Source organism: Oryzias latipes, chromosome 7 (assembly GCF_002234675.1).
Source record: "Oryzias latipes chromosome 7, ASM223467v1".
Taxonomy (NCBI): Eukaryota; Metazoa; Chordata; class Actinopteri; order Beloniformes; family Adrianichthyidae; genus Oryzias; species Oryzias latipes.
The window spans coordinates 29,290,795-29,309,257 of NC_019865.2; the positions used below are offsets into that span (position 1 = coordinate 29,290,795).

The 18,463-nt window shown below is 45.0% G+C and overlaps 1 protein-coding gene across 3 annotated transcripts in view; it reads right to left on the reverse strand.

Moving 5' to 3' along the window:
* Positions 1 to 3,801: 3,801 nt before the first annotated feature.
* Positions 3,802 to 18,463, reverse strand: part of itpr3 (inositol 1,4,5-trisphosphate receptor type 3) — a 90,420-nt gene continuing 75,758 nt past the window's right edge. Inside the window, exons 44-61 of one of the 3 annotated variants that reach the window (XM_023957006.1) lie at positions 18,038 to 18,213; positions 15,980 to 16,180; positions 15,107 to 15,217; positions 14,815 to 14,910; positions 14,632 to 14,733; positions 14,461 to 14,544; positions 14,253 to 14,363; positions 12,247 to 12,439; positions 11,990 to 12,109; positions 9,810 to 9,982; positions 9,523 to 9,687; positions 9,245 to 9,434; positions 9,073 to 9,174; positions 8,609 to 8,727; positions 7,889 to 8,054; positions 7,656 to 7,816; positions 7,420 to 7,581; positions 3,802 to 5,157 (exon numbers count right to left, since the gene is read on the reverse strand). In XM_023957006.1, the coding sequence (XP_023812774.1) occupies positions 5,050 to 5,157; positions 7,420 to 7,581; positions 7,656 to 7,816; positions 7,889 to 8,054; positions 8,609 to 8,727; positions 9,073 to 9,174; positions 9,245 to 9,434; positions 9,523 to 9,687; positions 9,810 to 9,982; positions 11,990 to 12,109; positions 12,247 to 12,439; positions 14,253 to 14,363; positions 14,461 to 14,544; positions 14,632 to 14,733; positions 14,815 to 14,910; positions 15,107 to 15,217; positions 15,980 to 16,180; positions 18,038 to 18,213 (2,540 nt within the window). In that variant the 3' untranslated portion in view covers positions 3,802 to 5,049. The remainder of the gene's footprint in view (positions 5,158 to 7,419; positions 7,582 to 7,655; positions 7,817 to 7,888; positions 8,055 to 8,608; positions 8,728 to 9,072; positions 9,175 to 9,244; positions 9,435 to 9,522; positions 9,688 to 9,809; positions 9,983 to 11,989; positions 12,110 to 12,246; positions 12,440 to 14,252; positions 14,364 to 14,460; positions 14,545 to 14,631; positions 14,734 to 14,814; positions 14,911 to 15,106; positions 15,218 to 15,979; positions 16,181 to 18,037; positions 18,214 to 18,463) is intronic. The other 2 variants (XM_023957007.1, XM_023957008.1) reach the window with 2 other exon arrangements.

Here is an 18,463-nt window from a genome sequence, read left to right on the forward strand (position 1 = left end):
ACAAATAATTATTGATTTAGTTAACATTTCTTTATTAAATAAACATTTGTGAGACCCCGTTTGAAAAACTCTCCTGAACTTAAATAAGTGTAACAAAGACCTGGACAAAGCAGAACAGAATGGGACTAAAGTTGTGTTTTTAACCTCTTCCCCTAAAACCTAAATGCCACTGAAGGTTCACAAAGTCACAATCCAACACCCGTTCCTTATCTTCAAACATGAAACAATGCTTTTGCTCCACTGGGTTATCATTTTATGTAATGCTACAGTGTATGCTTTCTACAAACACCAGCCTGTAACTGGGCTCCTTTAGCTGAACACTCATTCTGCCATCAGTAGACAAAAGTGCATTTTTGCTATATTTACATTGGTGTTTAAAGTCAACACACCCACTTTTTTTAGTAGACTGAGTTCATTTTAGTAGTACACACGTTTATACAGTCTCTCACTCTGAACACACGGGGGATTTCATAGTTTGTGTCACCTGACAACACAGAAAATTGTTCTTGACGAGCTAAAACGTTTTGGTTATGAAGAATGTGCCCTCTCATGTAACTCCTAAACATGCAGACTTGTCTGCACACGTTCAGGTCCCAGGTCCCTACATGCCTTTTTCCACTGATGCTGGAAAATCCATGTGTGCAGCATTTGAGGTCTGCATGAGCAGATGACTGTGTGGTTGTTTGCTGGGTGGCCTTGTGACGACTCACACATGCAGTAGGACATTCACACACCAAAGGCATGTGTCAAACTGTGAAGCTTTTAGATCCTGCTTAGCATTTCACATATTCGTTGTTGTTGTTGTTACTGCTTCATGACTTTTTGGGAGGCAAAAACCTTCAGAAACAAATGGTTGAAATAGCTTTAGTCGTGTCACACAAACACCACCTACATTTTGGGCATATTGCACGGATGTAAACTGATCGTACACGAACATACGTAGAAAAAGTGAGAAAAAAGGAAGATGCATGAATAGACCACACAAACAACACGTAAATTAACATCAATGCCAAACAATACCTTAATCGTGCATGAACTGTGTGTGATTATTGCATTGTTTCTATGCAATTCATTAGGGATTTGTGTGTCAATTACATAATTTCAACGAGTTAAGTGTGCCGTATACCCGATATAACCCTTTTGCTATCCTAGGCACTTTAACATTGGGAGTTGGGTCATCTAGACCAGTGTTTTTCAACCAGTGTGCCGCGGCACACTAGTGCGCCGTGGAGAAATTGCCCTCATTAACTGATCTAAAAACATTTTCCATCTCCAGGAAATCAGCTCTTTGTTCATCCAAACAGGCCCTGATAAAACACTGAGTAGTTAGGAATATAAAAGATCTTAAAATTACTTTTTCTTTGTGTTTATTTAATTCTATTAAAGACATTTTGATAAGAATCACGGTACCGCGATTTAGCTGCAGCTATAACTGTGTAAGGAAAAGTCCCGCCCCTTTAACTGTCTCCGCCAATCATTCTTTTTTTTTTTTTTTTTTTTTTTTTTAACTTGTCCTGTCCAACAGCTAGGCAGACAGATGAGAGCTGAGGGCCTCTTGGGTTGGACATATTTTACTTTAACAAGAGGGGTTATTAATCTTCAGACAAACCAAAGGTATGTCTGAATAAACCCCTTTTGTAATTGAGGCCAAACTTTATTAATTTCAAACATGTCTGAAAATCTTTGGTGTTGGACCGGACGGAAAAGGAAAGAGGGGAAGAAGAGAAAGGGACGTTAGAGAGAGGGGGGGTAGGGGGTGATAATAGGAGGGGAAGGGGGATAAGACCATGAAGCAGCATAAAGCAGCAAGTTTACTGGTTGTTAATCATTATGGTAAGGTTCAAATGTAAAAAAAAAAAAAAAAAAAAGGGCGGAGCCTGTCCACACACACACTCAAATGTTATAAACACACCTGTTAGTTGCAAAAATGTCCACCTGTCGACATGTACACAAAACAGATAGTGTTCACACGCATACTTATGCCTTAAAACCAACTAGTGTGAAATATTTCAGTCATTCAGTCTGTTGAGCTAACACCTGTGCTCAGGTGAGTGTTTATGTTCTTCTAAAATGGATGGTGGAACGTGAAAAGAAGGAGGGAGAGTGCCCAGCCATCCCCACCCCAAGACCCCCACCGCACCAGCAGCGGCAGCCGGATTCCCCCCAACACCACACGGGAACCGGCAGGGAACAACCGCCGCCCGGGCGACCAAGCCCGCCACCCAGGCCAGGGCCAGCAGGGCCGCCGCAAGGCCCCCAGAGCCAGAGAGCAGGGAGGCACGGAGGGAAAGAGGGCGCCGCCCCAGCCCAACCAGGAGAGCAGCCCCCCCGCTGCGCCGGGAGAACCCAACGCAGGGCCCCACCGGAGAAGGACGCCCACAGACCCAGACGAGCACCCCACCACCACCCAGGAGTTCCGGGCATCCCCCCGCCCCAACCCCAGGTAAAGGCCAGGACCCCCCAAGGGAGACCCACTCCGCACTCCAGGCAGCCATCCGCCCGGCCCACGGTTGGTCCAGGGAGGAGCGAGGCAGGGGCCCGCCGCCCCCGCCCAGAAGGGGGGAACCCCGGGGAAAAAAGAGGGCCCACAAGGGGTGTTGTAAATATGGCCCGACCAGGCTCGGCCACAGTTGGAAATTTGGCGGGGCCCAGCACTCAGGAGCAAGGACCAGAACCCACCCCCCAGGGACACGAACACCCCCGGCTCAGATGTAATGTGAACCCCCCCACCGCGCGGAGAGAGCACCGCCGGGCCCAGGAAGCCAGCACCCCGGGGACACAGCCGCCGTTGCAAAGGGGCCCGTACCCCCCACCAGGGAAGAGGCAGGGGACAGATGGTCCTAGGTCCCACCTTTCTTGCAAAATGTGTGTGCGTGTATGTGTGTTTGAGAGAGTGTGTGTGTGCATGTGTGTGTGTTTATGTTGGGATGTATATATTGAGGGGGGAGGGGTGTGTGTACTAAGGGGGGTGCGGTTAAAATTGGCGGGTAGGGCACTAAGGGGACGTCTCCTGATTACTCACAGTGACGTCCCCTCACCCTCCCCACCAAGGGGCCCTAAATGTCTAAGGTGCGGTTAAAATTGGCGGGTAGGGTGCTAGGAGGACATCCGCTGCTTGCTGGCAGTGATGTCCAAGCACCCCCCCTACCAAGGGCCCTACATGTCTAAGGTGCAAATAAAACCGAAAGAGGGGGGGCCCACTCCATACGGCAACCACAGGAGGGGGGTCACTGCCTAGTAAACCCCCCCCCCAAGGCTCATCGCAGGCTAAGCCCCCCACCCCCTCACCCTATTATGAGGTTATATGAGGAAGGGGGTAAGTTGGGGACAGATGATAGACTGTCCCCCGGTGGTCAAACAGCCGTCCCGCCAATCATTCTTGAAGGCTTAATCACATGTCATCAGTCTGACCAATCAGAAGTGATTAAAGTCTTCACTTCCTTGTTCTTAATTCTGCTGATAAAGTCGCTCAGTTCTAACAAAAATACCAGCTAGAGCTCGTCTTTAGCTGGTGGTTCATCTCTTAGAAAAAAACAGCCGCAACTTCCTGCTTTTTCTGCCACAATTATCACAAATTCAATACAGACCATGAATTTTCTTTTTTTTTTTTTTGGGGTGCTGGTGTGCCGCGGGATTTTTGTCAGGGTTAAGTTTGCCGTGGCTCAAAAAAGGTTGAAAAACACTGGTCTAGACCCACTAGACAGTGCTCTGAACCCATTTTTCTTCAATGATTTGTGATTTTTACTGGTGTCCATGGATTACATGAAATCCTCTCCACCTTTGTCATGGTAGGGAGAACACGTCAATGTAAGGGTGGGGTCATCTGGACCCCTAGGATAGCACAAGGGTTAAAAGTTATCCATCGGTGGTTCATGCGTAAAAAGTCCGTTAGACAAACGTGGAACGGTCAAAGAAAGACAAAAGTTACTCAAAACAGTGTAAGATTTACGCAAGACTTGCGTAGAAACTACGTTAAATATGCGTAAGCTGCATAATTCTCAACCAACCAAAAATTCTGAACCGCTCAAAACTGAATTCACATAAAGACCGGTGAGCTAAACCCTCGACGGACATCTGCACATCGATGAACGCAAGAAACACTTATGGGTTACGTATATCACGCATGGATCATGAAAGACCAACATTTCATGCTTGGAAAATGCACAAAATGTACATGTGACTGTGTGACACAGGATCCCTCAAGAAGACTCATTCACTAATGTCCTGGTGGACGGTTGGAATGGATCCCTAGTGGACTGTGAGGTGACTGATCCCACCTACACCACTAGAGAGTCCTGTCACTGCGGGAGAACGTCCTGAACCCCGTCAGATGTGAACAGAAGCTTCAGCCAAAACATGCCATCAACCCCGAGCTAAATGCGTGTAAGCAAGAACTTCATTAGATACATAAAACTGCTCTTAAACCATTCTGTCTTTAGAAGCAGCCGTGTGGCTGCAGAGATAATGCAGCTGCTCCTGCATCTGTGAATCAAGTTTACATTTATGTATGTAATGTTCGGTTTTCAGAAGTCACATCAAGTAAAACTTCATTACTACCGTAGATCCCCTATTTGATAGGTTTTATAAATATTACCCAGCTATGAAAAGGGTGAAGGTGGGGTCACCCCTGGACAGTACCTGAGGCCGTCACACAAAGAACCACACACACTCACATTCACACTTAGGGACAATTTAGAATCATTAACTGATCAATGAAGCATGTCTTGGACAAAGGGAGGAAGCCAGAGAAAACCCACACATGCTCAAGGAGAACATGTAAACTCCACACAGAAAGAACCACAATCCTTTAACCACAAATGCAATGAGCCCCTGAGGTAAGGGTTTTCAACCACCAGTCACTTCTGTGGAGTACGTTTGCAGGGCCTTACGTAGAGTTCACCGTGAAATAAATGTTTGCATAAAAGACCTGAAGACACTAAACCCAAAGCAGATTTCCATGTTCTGCACATTTGTTCAGCTTAACGCGTGATGATGAGGATGGAGATGAAGTCCATGGGCTCTTCAGTTCTGCAGATTTCAGTGTGTCTTTCACATCTGGTGGCTTCCTCCTGCGGCGCTCGGCGGCATGGCAGCACTCGCTCCTGCTTGGACGTCAACAAAGCCCATCCTCTGCCTCCTCTTCCTCTGCTCAGTCATCTGCAAACAGAAGGACCGGTTCTGTTTTTGCAAATACAAAATTGCTAAAAATGCCACAAGGATCATCAAACTCAGGGTGGTAAATGACACGTGCCTATGTACCCTCTCCCACTTACATTGAAGTCCCACTCCCACCTTCTTTGGATCTATCGTGGGAAGTGTTCCGTGTTTAGTCGTTTTTAGCATCAAAATCCAAAAAGCTGTCATTTTCTGGGACATAGTTTCTGCAGAGCAGCAGGAGTTCATTGGAATTCCCCAGCATATGTGGGCGGGGCCATTTGTGTAGACTAACCCCGCCCCCTCTTCCTCTCACCATTGTGTAGTGGAGCTGAGCAGGAAGCTTGCGGCCCGCCGAGCAAATGCTCTACATCACAAATGAGATCCTTTTCCAACAGCATTTTTTCATCTGCTCCTTATTCACAATGATTTGAATAAGAAAGTTCTCAGAAATGTCATTTGAGGCTTCATAAATGGTCTCCATCATCAGAAAAATGCCACAAGAACATGTTGAAGACAACAAAAACACAGTTTTCATTAGAGTGGGCCTTTAAGGCCAAAAGTCTCATTCGTTCCGCCACACACATTCAAACTTGACAGTCATGCAGCCAGCCAGAACAGTGCAGGTTTAGGTTCCTGCTCAAACATGTTTTCAAATCAAAGGTACCCACAGAGTGGGCAGACAGACGGGAACAGAGGGAACAGCTATTCTACCTCTACTTTACAGATGCCCCGATGAGTTAACAGGCTCACATGGAGCTTCCTCCTCAACACAGTCATGTTTAAAGTCAGTCACACACACACAGCATCACAAGCAGGACTCCAATCCAAAGGTACTGATCAATGCCACCGTCACTTTGATAGAAACTGTCCCCGAACCTGAAGGAAAGAATCTCTAAATCATTTGGTCAGCAGGAGAAAATGAGACCCGGACTCTGGTGTGGACCAAACAAGCACACTCTGTTCTGCTGAGAATGCAGGTTTTAGTTCACCACAGTATGAATGAAAGCTTTCTGTGAGAAAACAACAGCTGAAGCAAACCAGTGGTGCAAATTCTGGGTATTAAACTACAGACATGTTTCAGAATGCATATTTAGCCCAATGGTGTCCTCACTGGACAAGCAGGGAGGGGCTTCTTCTTTTTCTACTGTTCACTAACGCATGTCCACCACCTTCAGTTGGAAGAGGCTGGGTGCAGAATGTCAAAGTGCTGCAAATCTTGCTCTATTCCAAAATATAAAACTTGGCGTCATAGAATTACAGCAGCGTGTTTTTGTTCGTAGAGGCCAAAAATGGTTGTAGAAACATGCGTGAACACAATAGTTCCAATCCAAAACGTGCCCCAAACGTGCGTTTCTATGCATTTACATAGACTTTTCACTGATGTAGGTGAGGGAGTTGTGAACGTAGCTTTACAAGTGAGGAAACAGTCCACAGCTCAGATCTAAAGAAGCATAGCTCAAAAAAAGGTTGGATCGTTTCGAGTGTGTTAACTTTATCTGACTGAAAACAGAAGCTGCTCTAGTCAGAAGGAGCTAGTGCTCGCTCTTTAACCACACCCAGCTGCTTTTCTTGGGTTATTTCCCATCATGAAACACGGACCTTTGTTTGCATTACCCAGGTCTAACAGGCTGATGGGAAGAATGCAGCTAGTAAGAAGAAGAAAGAAGAAGAAGAAAGTGCTACTTTCTGTAACACACCTTGGTGTGCAAAATTTGTTCTCCGCATTTGACCCATCCCCTGGGGGAGCAGTGAGCTGCAGATGAGCCGCGCCCGGGAGGCAGTAGCGTTAAGGGTCTTGCCCAAGGACCCTCACTGGGTGATGTGAATTGCTTGCCCAGTACCATTGTTTATTCCCCTCCGGGAATTGAACCCTGGATTCCTGCGTGGCAGCCCTTTACCTTACCGCTGCCGAGCCCTGGCGCCAACCTTCCACCAGGGGCAAGGTGGGGTTCAGTGTCTTGCCCAAGGCCACTTCGACGCATGGGCGTGCAAGGCAGCAATCGAACCTGCAATCTTACGATCAGAGGCAGAACGCCCTACCACTGCACCCCGGCCGCCCGTTACAGTGCTACAAACGAACCCTGGAGATCATGAAGGGTAAACGTCTCCTGTGTGCAAACGTGAAAAAGCACTCATGTCTTTCCAAACACCAAACCTTGAATTCTTCAGTGTCTCATGAACACCTTCTCTGCAGCAGCAGCCCTTTGGTGGAAGTCTTCACAGCCACATGAGCCACATGAGCCTCTCCACATTGGGACTGACCTGCTCTTTCAGCTCGGTCAGCTGGGCCGTCAGTGTCGTCACCACCTTCATGGTCGATCCCAGTTTGTCCTGTAAAATCCTCATTTCATTCTGCTCGCCATCGCTGTCCGTCACCACCAGTGACATGGCCTGCATCCGTGGGAACCAGTCCAGATTGTTGTTCTGGAACAGAAGTGAAGACTCACATGCTTTCTCCAGGTTTTTTCTTTTGAGTCCACTGTTTCAGGGTTTCATACCTTCATCATGTGTGCCACGTAACTCTCAGGTCCTGTGTAGTCTGTCTTGTTCTTCTCACGCAGCAAGACGATGAAGTACAGGTAGTTCCAGATGTTGTGCTCCATGTTAATGTGCTCTTCAAAGGACACTGTCTTGTTGTCAAACTTGTCCCTCTCCAGACCTGCAGAAGAAGTCTCTGCAGTGAGCAGACGGGTTACCACCCCAGGCCAGTCAGTGAGAAACATCTACCCACCACAGATGAAACACGTGGTCTTCAGAATCTCCTCCTTCTTCTGTTTCTCGCTTCTTAAGTCGGCAAAGGTGTCGATGATGACGCCGAAGATCAAGTTGAGAACGATGATGATGACGATGAAGTAGAAGAGCAGGTCGTATACCACTCGAGCCGGAAACAACGGCTCCTGTGCACGGGAGAGGGAGGAGGGATGGGGACGCAGAGAAACTAATTTAATCGGGAAATGTTGATAAATGCAGCATCTGATTGGAAATCAGCAAATCCAAGTGGTATTGTGAATAGCTAGCAATGGTTAGCAACAACCGTAGCACAAAATGTCCTCAAATTAAAGCAGTGGTCCCGAATCTCATTCAGGACACAGACCGCTGTAACCCTTGTGCTATCCTAGACACTTTAACGTTGGGAGTTGGGTCATCTAGACCCACTAGGCAGTGCTCTGAACCTTTTTTCTTCAATGATTTGTGATCTTCACTGGTGTCCATGGATTACATGAAATCTTTCCACCTTTATCCACCTTTGTCATGGTAGGGAAAACACGTCAATGCAAGGGGGGGGTCATCTAAGATAGTATAAGGGTTATTGTCACACAAAGCTAATGATGACAGACAATCCTGCAACTCCCAGGGTTTCTTCTTAAGCATCAGTTGGAGCTCACAGCGTGGACAGTGAGGGTCACACTGACATTCCCAGATCACAGCTACAGAAAGAAGTGCTGCTCACATCTTTGGAAGGTTTGCGGAGAACGTCGCCAACTCCACCGCCGTTCCTCAGTCCGTGGTTCAGTACAGTAACAATGCACATCAAGAGTGTGTCACATGCACGCTCCAAGTTAGATTCCTCTGAAAAACACACAAAAACCACATCAGCCGCTTTAAAAAAGCAGTGGGTGTATGTTTGACACGTGATGGAGCGACTTGACATGCGTCCAGAATGACGTGGTGAGGAGACTCTAGTAGGTTTTCAAAATAATACTTCCTTTAGAATCAGATTATTAATAAAACAGAAAAAAATGTCGGTTCTCCTTTATGGACGAGAACCGGTCTGCAGCCCCAGGTTTGGGGACCACCTACTTGAAAAAAGTTCAGATTACTTTTTAAAAAACGTTTTCAGCAAAATGTAGTCATACATTAAAAAAAATATGCTATTGAAGACAAAACTTGTAGACGGCATTTCTCAGCTCCTACCTTCCACCTCAGTGACACTTGGTTTGACCTCTGCAGTGCAGCCAACTCCATCTCCAGAGCATGAATTGAGGTAATCCTGAGGAGCTTCTCTCTGCTGAGAACCTAAAAAAATGCATATGCTCAGGATAAACTTGGATATTTCATCAAACATCAATTCAGAGAAGTAACCTACCAGTAGAGATCTGCAGCAGAGGGTCCACCTCCATGATGAAGTCCTCTTTCAGACAGAGGAAACCCACAATGGAGAAGAGGTAGACAAGGATAAGAGCGAGCAGGGCTGTGAGGAGGATGGATCGTCCGTTACGAGTCACGCTCTTGATTACGTTAAACAGAGTCTCCTCCCGATAGATCAAGTCGAACAGCTGCACAAAGGACAAAAACAAACCATGTTTCCTTGCTGTAATGAAAGATGGCTACGCTCCAGACGATTTACTGTGTCTGCACTTTTACCAAGATGCTGTAAAAGAGCTCATGGATGAACAGCCCCAGTATGGAGGTCAAAACGTACGCCAGATGGTAGAGGAACTCCACGTCCATCACCATGGCCTTGTAGCCCATAATGAATGTTCCATTGTTTCCCACGAAACTCACCACAAACACCACCTTATTGATTAGCTAGAGACACAGACAGGTAGGGAAGCAGATCATCAGGTGGAGTCAAACATGACTGAAGCATTGGAATCAGCATCCTTTGAGTGGAATGCTCTTGTGCTGCAGTTCGGCTCCACGCTTCTTACATTGAGTGACCCCAGAAGGATGAGTGTGTTGCCGATACCCAGATGGTAGATGGACCTGAGGATGAGAGCGGCGGTGAGAGGCTGCAGGCCGTACCGCTGAGAGAACACACCCATCACTGAAAGACCAGTCAGGATCCAGAACAGCATCAGGAGGAGGGAATCATCAATCGCTCCTGCGGGGGAGATATGGGACACAGATAAATATGTTATTCAATCATGAATGACTTGTTCTGCAGGATGGTCCTATAGAATTAAACATCCCTTCAGACCTCAGAGAGGCTTTTATTTAACATTGGCTCATGATGTACCAAAGTCTCCACAGAAGCATCAAAGTTCATCCATCCATCCATCCAACCATCCATCCATCCATCCACCTATTCATCCATCCATCCATCCATCCATCCACCTATTCATCCATCCATCCATCCATCCACCTATTCATCCATCCATCCATCCATCCACCCATCCATCCATCCATCCATCCATCCACCTATTCATCCATCCATCCATCCATCCACCTATTCATCCATCCATCCATCCAACCACCTATTCATCCATCCATCCATCCAACCATCTATTCATCCATCCATCCATCCATCCATCCATCCATCCATCCACCTATTCATCCATCCATCCATCCATCCATCCATCCAACCATCTATTCATCCATCCATCCATCCATCCATCCATCCATCCACCTATTCATCCATCTATCCATCCATCCATGCATCCATCCATCCATCCATCCATGCATCCATCCATCCATCCATCCATCCAACCATCTATTCATCCATCCATCCATCCATCCACCTATTCATCCATCCATCCATCCATCCATGCATCCATACATCCATCCATCCATCCACCTATTCATCCATGCATCCATCCATCCATCCACCTACTCATCCATGCATCCATCCATCCATCCATCCATCCATCCATCCATCCATCCATCCACCTATTCATCCAACCATCCATCCAACCATCCACCTATTCATCCATCCATCCATCCATCCAACCATCTATTCATCCATCAATCCATCCATCCATCCATCCATCCATCCATCCATCCATCCATCCATCCAACCATCTATTCATCCATCAATCCATCCATCCATCCATCCATCCATCCATCCATCCATCCATCCATCCATCCACCTATTCATCCATCCATCCATCCATCCAACCATCCATCCACCTATTCATCCATCCAACCATCCATCCATCCATCCATTGTCTTAATGGACCCACTATATCCCTTTCTGGGTCACAGGGTTGCTGGAGCCTGTCCCGGCTACTGCAGGGTTAAGGCGGGGTGACCCTGGACAGGTTGCCAGGCTGTTACAGGGCCACACAATCACTCCTACACACACTCACAACTAAGGACACTTGAGAGTCACCAACTAACCAATGAAGCAAGTTTTTGGACAGTAGGAGGGAACTGGAATGCACGGAGAAATCCCACACATGCACAGGGGGAACATGCAAACTTCACACACTAATTCATGTAAGTTAATTCATACATCATCCACCATGGACTATCCTCTTCATCATCATCGTCATCATGAGACCATGGAAGCACTGAGAAGCTCCTTTAGCCGAAGCCGTAAACACCTCGCTGTAGGAAGGAGCGCGTTCACAGATCGTTCTTCCTGTCAGCTATTAGACTCTACAACGCCTCGTAGACCCTGGACAATGATTATTGTTGCAATTAACTTTTTAGGGTTTGTTTAGTGTTATTTATTATTGATCTGCTGTTTTAATAGAGCTATGGTTTCACTGTAATTTACCTTTGTGGGATCAATAATGTTTTATTCTATATTCTATTCCACAAGTTAGGAACATGCTCCTTTCTAAATATGCTGCACTTTCTTCAGACGCTTTAATTCTTTTTTTTTTTTGTTCTTAGCAGGCTCAGAGCTTTTAGTTTTTATATCTGCTTCTATTGAGAAACTTTGTTCTTTTAACTGAACATCTTCAACTCTCAGCATTGATGAAGTGTGATTTCTGCTCATTTCATTTTCTGCTGCTTTCAAATAACCCATTAAATGCATAAAACCCTGAATTATTGACAATGTAAGCAGCAACATCAGTACTCTTAATTATTTCTTAAACATTTTGTAGTGTTTTTCCTTGTTTCTTTCTTTCTCTGACTGCAGCAGCAGAGCCTGCACTCGTACCTTGTCCAGAACTGTAGGGGTAGAAGAGGGCAATGATGAGGTTAATGTACACTGCTAGCCTGAAGGAAATCGTCCCCCACAGACTCATCCTCCTGGAGAACCAGTACAGCATCGGCATACCTGCACAGACACCCAAAAGGTACAAACTTATGTCTTTGTTGGCATTCTGGGTCTTCAGTTTAGATGGCAGTAACACTGACAACCCCCTCTGATTAAGGCATTTCTGAGATGGTCAACTTATGTGTCTGAGCACGCACTCCTTAGTTTCTTCTGCCACTCCATCTCTCCATGCAGGAAGGAGGTCTGCTCAAAGTAGTGCGTGACTTTTGATCCCTGCTCGTCCTGCTCCGTGGTGTTGAAAACTCTCAATCTGGACTCCTTGGTCAGGAACTCACAGATGGGGTGAACAGGAAATACAATCTGTTCCATGCTGCGGTCCTCACGAACAATCTGAACACAGAGATGAACAGAGTTTTAAATTAAAGATAAATACACCTTTCCAGTGGAAAATCCCAGATTCTGATCCATATCTGACAATATCTTTCCCACAGTTCCCTTTGCTGAAGATGCTCATCCTAACAGGCCTACAGAAGCAGGTTTGAACTGTTTAAAGTCCACAAATCACATGACCCTTATTGTGACAGTGAATTCTGTGCAACACAAGAGGTTCTCAGCTTCAGCTGCTGGCTGGAATAAACAAACGTAGTTACCACAAAGCGGCTACATTTGGTTAGATTTGAGATGGAAATGAAGCTCCAATGAATCCCTTATAATTAGAATAGCGTCTTAATGACTGATAGGTGTTTTTGTCCCACTCATTTTTAGAAAGTTAGGCGTTTAATGTTTAATGTTCCCTTTTTATATTAAGTCTCTTGTCTGATAAATTTTCATCTTCTTAACCGTTTATTCCCTTTCGGGGTCACGGGGTTGCCGGAGCCTATCCCGGCCACTTGGGCATAGGCAAGGGATACCCTGGACTGGTTGCCAGTCTGTCGCAGGGTAGAATATCTTCAACCACACATCCATTCACTCTCACACTCACGGACAATTTAGAGTTGCCAATCAACCTATGTAGCATGTTTTTTTGGACGGTGGGAGGAAGCCGGAGATCCCGGAGAAAACCCACGCATGCACGGGGAGAACATGCAAACTCCACACAGAAAGGCCCCCTGTTGATGTTGTGTTTTTCATGTCCCCCAGCCGGGACTTGAACCGGGGGCCTTCTTGCTGTGAGGCAAGAGCGCTAACCACTGCGCCACCGTGCAGCCCCTGATAAATTTTGATTCGCTTAATTTTCTAATATTTAGAAGAATAATTCAATTTTAAAAAAAGTTTTATGGTGTATTTTTATAACGGGAAGGGCATCTTTTAAAGAACTAAGGCCAAGAATGCACATCCTTGTCCTCAAAGGAGTGGTTAGTTACCTTTTAAACGAAGGTGTACTGCGGATTCATGACCGTCGTCATGGCTTCTACTGACTGTTTGGTCAAGAGACCCTAACTTCTAGGCCTTTGTTCTCCTTTAGCATTCAGATTGCCGATATCACAAAAAGAAACTCCTCGTCCTAGGAGTTAAAAACAAACTCTAGTGCGTGCATCGTTCCAGGATAGAACACAAAAGCCTCTTGGATAAGAGGCGAAATGTCTTCTCTGAAAAACCAGGTCCAGATCATCTTGATTTTAAAAAAAAGGGTTGATATGGAGCTAACCTGGATCACAGACATACCCAAGGGAATAGTTACAATACAATTACTGTAATCGCATTACGTTTTAAACAGTAGTAGCTGATTGATGGATAATGTTTGGTGACTGAAGATCTCTGCTGTAAATCAAAGTAGAGTTCAACTTCAAGGTGTTGATGGTGGTGATCAGTTTTAGAGTTCCTCTAGCTTGATTTGATTAATCCTACAACGTTGGTGAAGGTTCTCACTTGTCCAGGTGACGTTGTCTTAAAGTTCAGTCATGACATTTGAACTTAAAATCTTCTTTCTTGAAACGTTTCATCACTCATCCAAGTGGCTTGACGGGTGTCGAAATGTTTTAAGAAAGAAGATTTCAAGTCCAAATGTCGTGACTTAACTTTAGGATTGAGTTCCCCCACATAACTTTTAGAACTGAAAAAGGTATTTTCTGTGGTTTTTGTCAGATTTATTATCGTCATCTGGACTTGCTTTTATGAGGAGAGTCTAATGTAAAGTGTTTTTCGTGTTGTTTGGTTTCTCTGGAACAGACCAAAGTGCAGTAGAGGTGGAGATCTGACATACTTCTATCTGTGCAGTTTTCTGCTCGTAATACTCCAGAGGGTCCTGCTCTACCACCTCAGCAGGAGCTGTGGACACCAACATCTGCGACAGCGGCCTGTTGTTCAGGTTCAGCTGGTGAGCAGGGAAATGAGATTTGTTACATTCTGGTGAGAAGACACAGTCCAGAGGAAGGATGGAGGGATGGAAGAATGGGTGGAGGGACACTGACCATTGAAGAGATGCCCTCCTCTCCCTCTACATTCTTTTTTGGAGGTTTAAGAAGGTTCTGCAGGACTTTATTGTGTCTCGCCAGCTGCAAAAACAAAGAACTATGATTGTCTTCTGCGCTCTTGCTTCATCTTTAGGGAGTCCATTCACTGAGGAGCCTGTGTTCAGTCACCTGTTGAGCCAGGATGTAGATGTTGTGGCCCACCTCCAGAGGAGAAACCTCCATCTCCTCACACTCAATGTCTTGATTGTAGGCCTTCTTAATCACCTCTACCTGTGAACAGACGCCGTTACCCTCATGGCAACCTTAGATCTGTGTCGGCTCTTGTAAAGGAATTTTCTCTCAGAATCTGACCAGCTCTTGTGGTCGCAGGTTGAACAAGATCCTCTCTGCATTTTCATTGTCGTGACGACTTTCCATCAGGGCCAGCAGGAGCTTGGAGGCGTTGTCCTGGCAACAAGGCAAAAATAATAGCAGAGAATTTGTATGGCCAGGAGTAAACTCTTTATTTTTTTTTAATGGTAGGTGTAACATTGTTGTGAGATTATGTCTTCATTGAAAACCAAAGAGAACATCGAGTTTCATAGAGCTTTGTGGCACGAAGCTCAGCTTGGACTGAGTGGATGAAGCAGTTGGATCTGCTTACCTTCAGCTGCAGAACCATCTCCATCTGATAGTGACACAGAGGACTGATGTCGTTCAGGATCAGAGCTGTGATGATATCGATACCGTTGGACTCGTGAGTCACAATACACGTCTGAGAAACAAACAGACATCATTGATCTCGTTAGTGTGGGATGTTCAAAGGTAACAATGACCCCTCCATTACTATGCTGATGATTCTCTGCTCTTCACTAAAACCAACCACATCTCCTTTATTATCCTACATGCTGTCCTTCCAGACCACCTGTCTGAAGCCAAATCTCAATCATTCAATTAATCAGTTAAAGGCATCCATGTCAGGTCCAGTCGTCCTAACAAACCCAATCAAATGTTGGTGAACAGAATGTTTTCCATCAGTGGAAACACATCAGTTTATGTGATCATTCAGTGACAGACACTAGAGTAGCACCAGCTGTGTATTTATTGTGCATCTGAACAGACATTGCTAAGATCCATTCAATGATGACTTCATCCAATACAGAAACTTTTGCCCACACTCGTCCAAGTTGATCACTGTAGCTTGATCATTTTAAATAATTCAAAACAGTTCCCAGGATTTCAATCATGCTCTTTTTTCAACGGCATTTTTTTGTCTTCGCCTGACTCACGATGAAGAAATACTCAGAAATTTTCCTTACAAATGTCCCCCATCATCAGAAAAATGCTACAAGAACATGTTAAAACACCAAAAAACACAATTTTCATCAAAGTGGGTCTTTAAAATCATGTTTCTCCCTTCTAATATCCTCCAGGATTCAGAAAAGAACTGCTCTCTTAGCCTGTGTTGCATCCATGAAAATACCGGTCAACAAACGAGTCTTACACATGCATTATCCCTCCATGTCAATCCGTTTACCTGGTTCTCCTGGCAAGGCCCCTGGCAGTACTCTGTGAGTGTCTCCAGGGTCTGGATTATCAAATGGACATTAAATTCATTGATGTAGAGACCCAGCAGGCCCAGACCTCCAGTGGTGCTGCCGCACATGATGTCCAGGAACTGCAGAGTCTCACAGACCAAGTTGTAGTTGGTTTTATTGTTCTGAGAGCGCAAGAAGTTCTGGAATCAAGAAAATATGAACACATTTGTTAAGAATAATCAAACTCTGGGAAGTTCAAATAAAATAGTAGTTAAAATGTAGCTACAAAACCATATTCAAAAGTAAAGGCAACATTGAAGAGCTGCGTTCTAGTTGCCCCTAAAATCTTTTCAAAAAACAGGAAAGCTGTGACGTACATAACCCCCAAAAAAAAATTTTTTCTGTATTAAGTGGATCTTTCTCTCAGCATTAAATATAGTTTAAAATAATTGAGTAATTCAGATTGAATATTTTAAATAGATAAGTGCCTCTCTTTTAATCTATCTCTGTTTGAAGTATCGGCCTCTAAAGGTTTCATTTAAGGTTCTTTTATCAATCATCTTCACCGTATTTATCTTTTTTAATGCATATTTTGTCACTTATAAAATGTCATTTTCTGCTGTCGAAGCCTTTTCCTTTCCGTAAAGCACTTAAGTACAAACATTTCTTGTGAGGGCCACACATCTTTTTTCCTCTCTGATGTGGGACGGGGATCAGTTTGTAGGTTAACAGAAAAAGTGCAACAATTGCAGGGACTTTCTAAACGTAAACATTTCTGATCTTCATAGAAAAAAGTCAGGAAAAATAATACTAATACATTTCACAACTATAGCCAGTAAATAGTCCATCCTCTCCCATCATTGTCCCTTTGAGGCTGGAGCAGCTCCTCACACATCTCACAGTTTGTGTTTAACCTGACGGATAAAAATGAGCGTCTGCACTGGGTCCCGCACGTCTGTTTCTCATCCAGTGATAATAAAAATGTCCGATTCTTTTGTCTTCTGCTGCAGCTGGGCATAAATCTCCATCTGTCTGGTGATTGACTCATAACGTAAAAACATCTTTCTTCCAATGTAATCAATATAAATAAAGTTTAGCCTAGATTATATAAAGTAGTTTATACAAATATGCACCTCGAGTGTCAGAAGATCCACAACGCCCTGTCGTAACAGCAAAATCTATCCAATACAAGAGGCCTACATCTGCTCAGCTGTAGGACAGGACAAGTTAAAAAAAAATTTAAAAATGAGAAAAAATTATAGCAAAATTGGCTAAGTTGACCACATCCACAGCGTGAGTGTCAAGCAGGTCTCCCTCAAGCTTCTTTGGCCCAATACTGTTGTCAGGATTGATTTACAAATGATATACAGTAGATAATATAAAAAGTTTTCATACTGGTCGTTTTGCTCTGTACCATTTGTGGATAAAGTCAGAAGGAAGAACAGACTGGCGATATCGTGACCAGCACATAAACCACGCGGACCATGTCCATGACACAGACACATTGTAGCTTTTCTACTTTCAATTGCAGTTCATCTTTTAGTTTTCATGAGAAGATAAGGTAAGAGCCCAGCCTGTTCAGATTTGTTCTCCTCCTTAACCTTTGTGCTATCTTAGATAACCCCCCCTTACATTGACGCGTTCTCTCTACCATGACAAAGGTGGATAAAGGTGGAAATATTTCATGTAATCCATGGACACCAGTGAAGATCACAAATCACTGAAGAAAAAAGGTTCAGAGCACTGTCTAGTGGGTCTAGATGACCCAACTCCCAACGTTAAAGTGCCTAGGATAGCACAAGGGTTACAAAGAAACTATTTCGGACAACCCCACCCCTCAAGATGCCCCCTAGGGGTAGGGAGAAGCCGTAGGGGTAGGGAAAGAGTTCGGCCTTAGACTCGATTAGGTGGCCAGAGTGGGAGAAAAAAAACGAAAAAAACCTGCGTCTAATATTGTTCAGGGGGCCGGGCCCAATGTGGAGGCGGGCGGCAAGGGGACACTGCCTTACAGTAATAATCCTATCATCCCACAGACTGTCAGTTAGCGATGGGCTTACCTGTAGGTCGAGGTTGTGGTTCTCACACAGAAGCTGCAGGAACCTCAGGATGGGCTTCATGATGGTCACGGCTGGGCCCATCTCCATCTCCCCCTCACGCTGCTCCCCTGCCGGCTGGGCCGAAGCTCCCGCTATGGGGGCGATGGACTCGCCCTGGTTCAACAGCAGAAGATCTTCTGGACCAGGAACCATCAGGACATGAAAGAAAACCGATTCAAGGACAAGCAGCACTGTGTTAGGACAGCATAGATCCTTCTAAACCAAAATGAGGCATACTGAAATAATGACAATCAAAAGCTTTTTAAAATAGCTTAACATTAACTATCAAAACAAACAAACAAATGAAACCATCACAAATTACAAATCCTCATATAAGATTGGAGCATAAACAGGCTCATTGCGCATGGATGAGCCAAAGTAACTTTG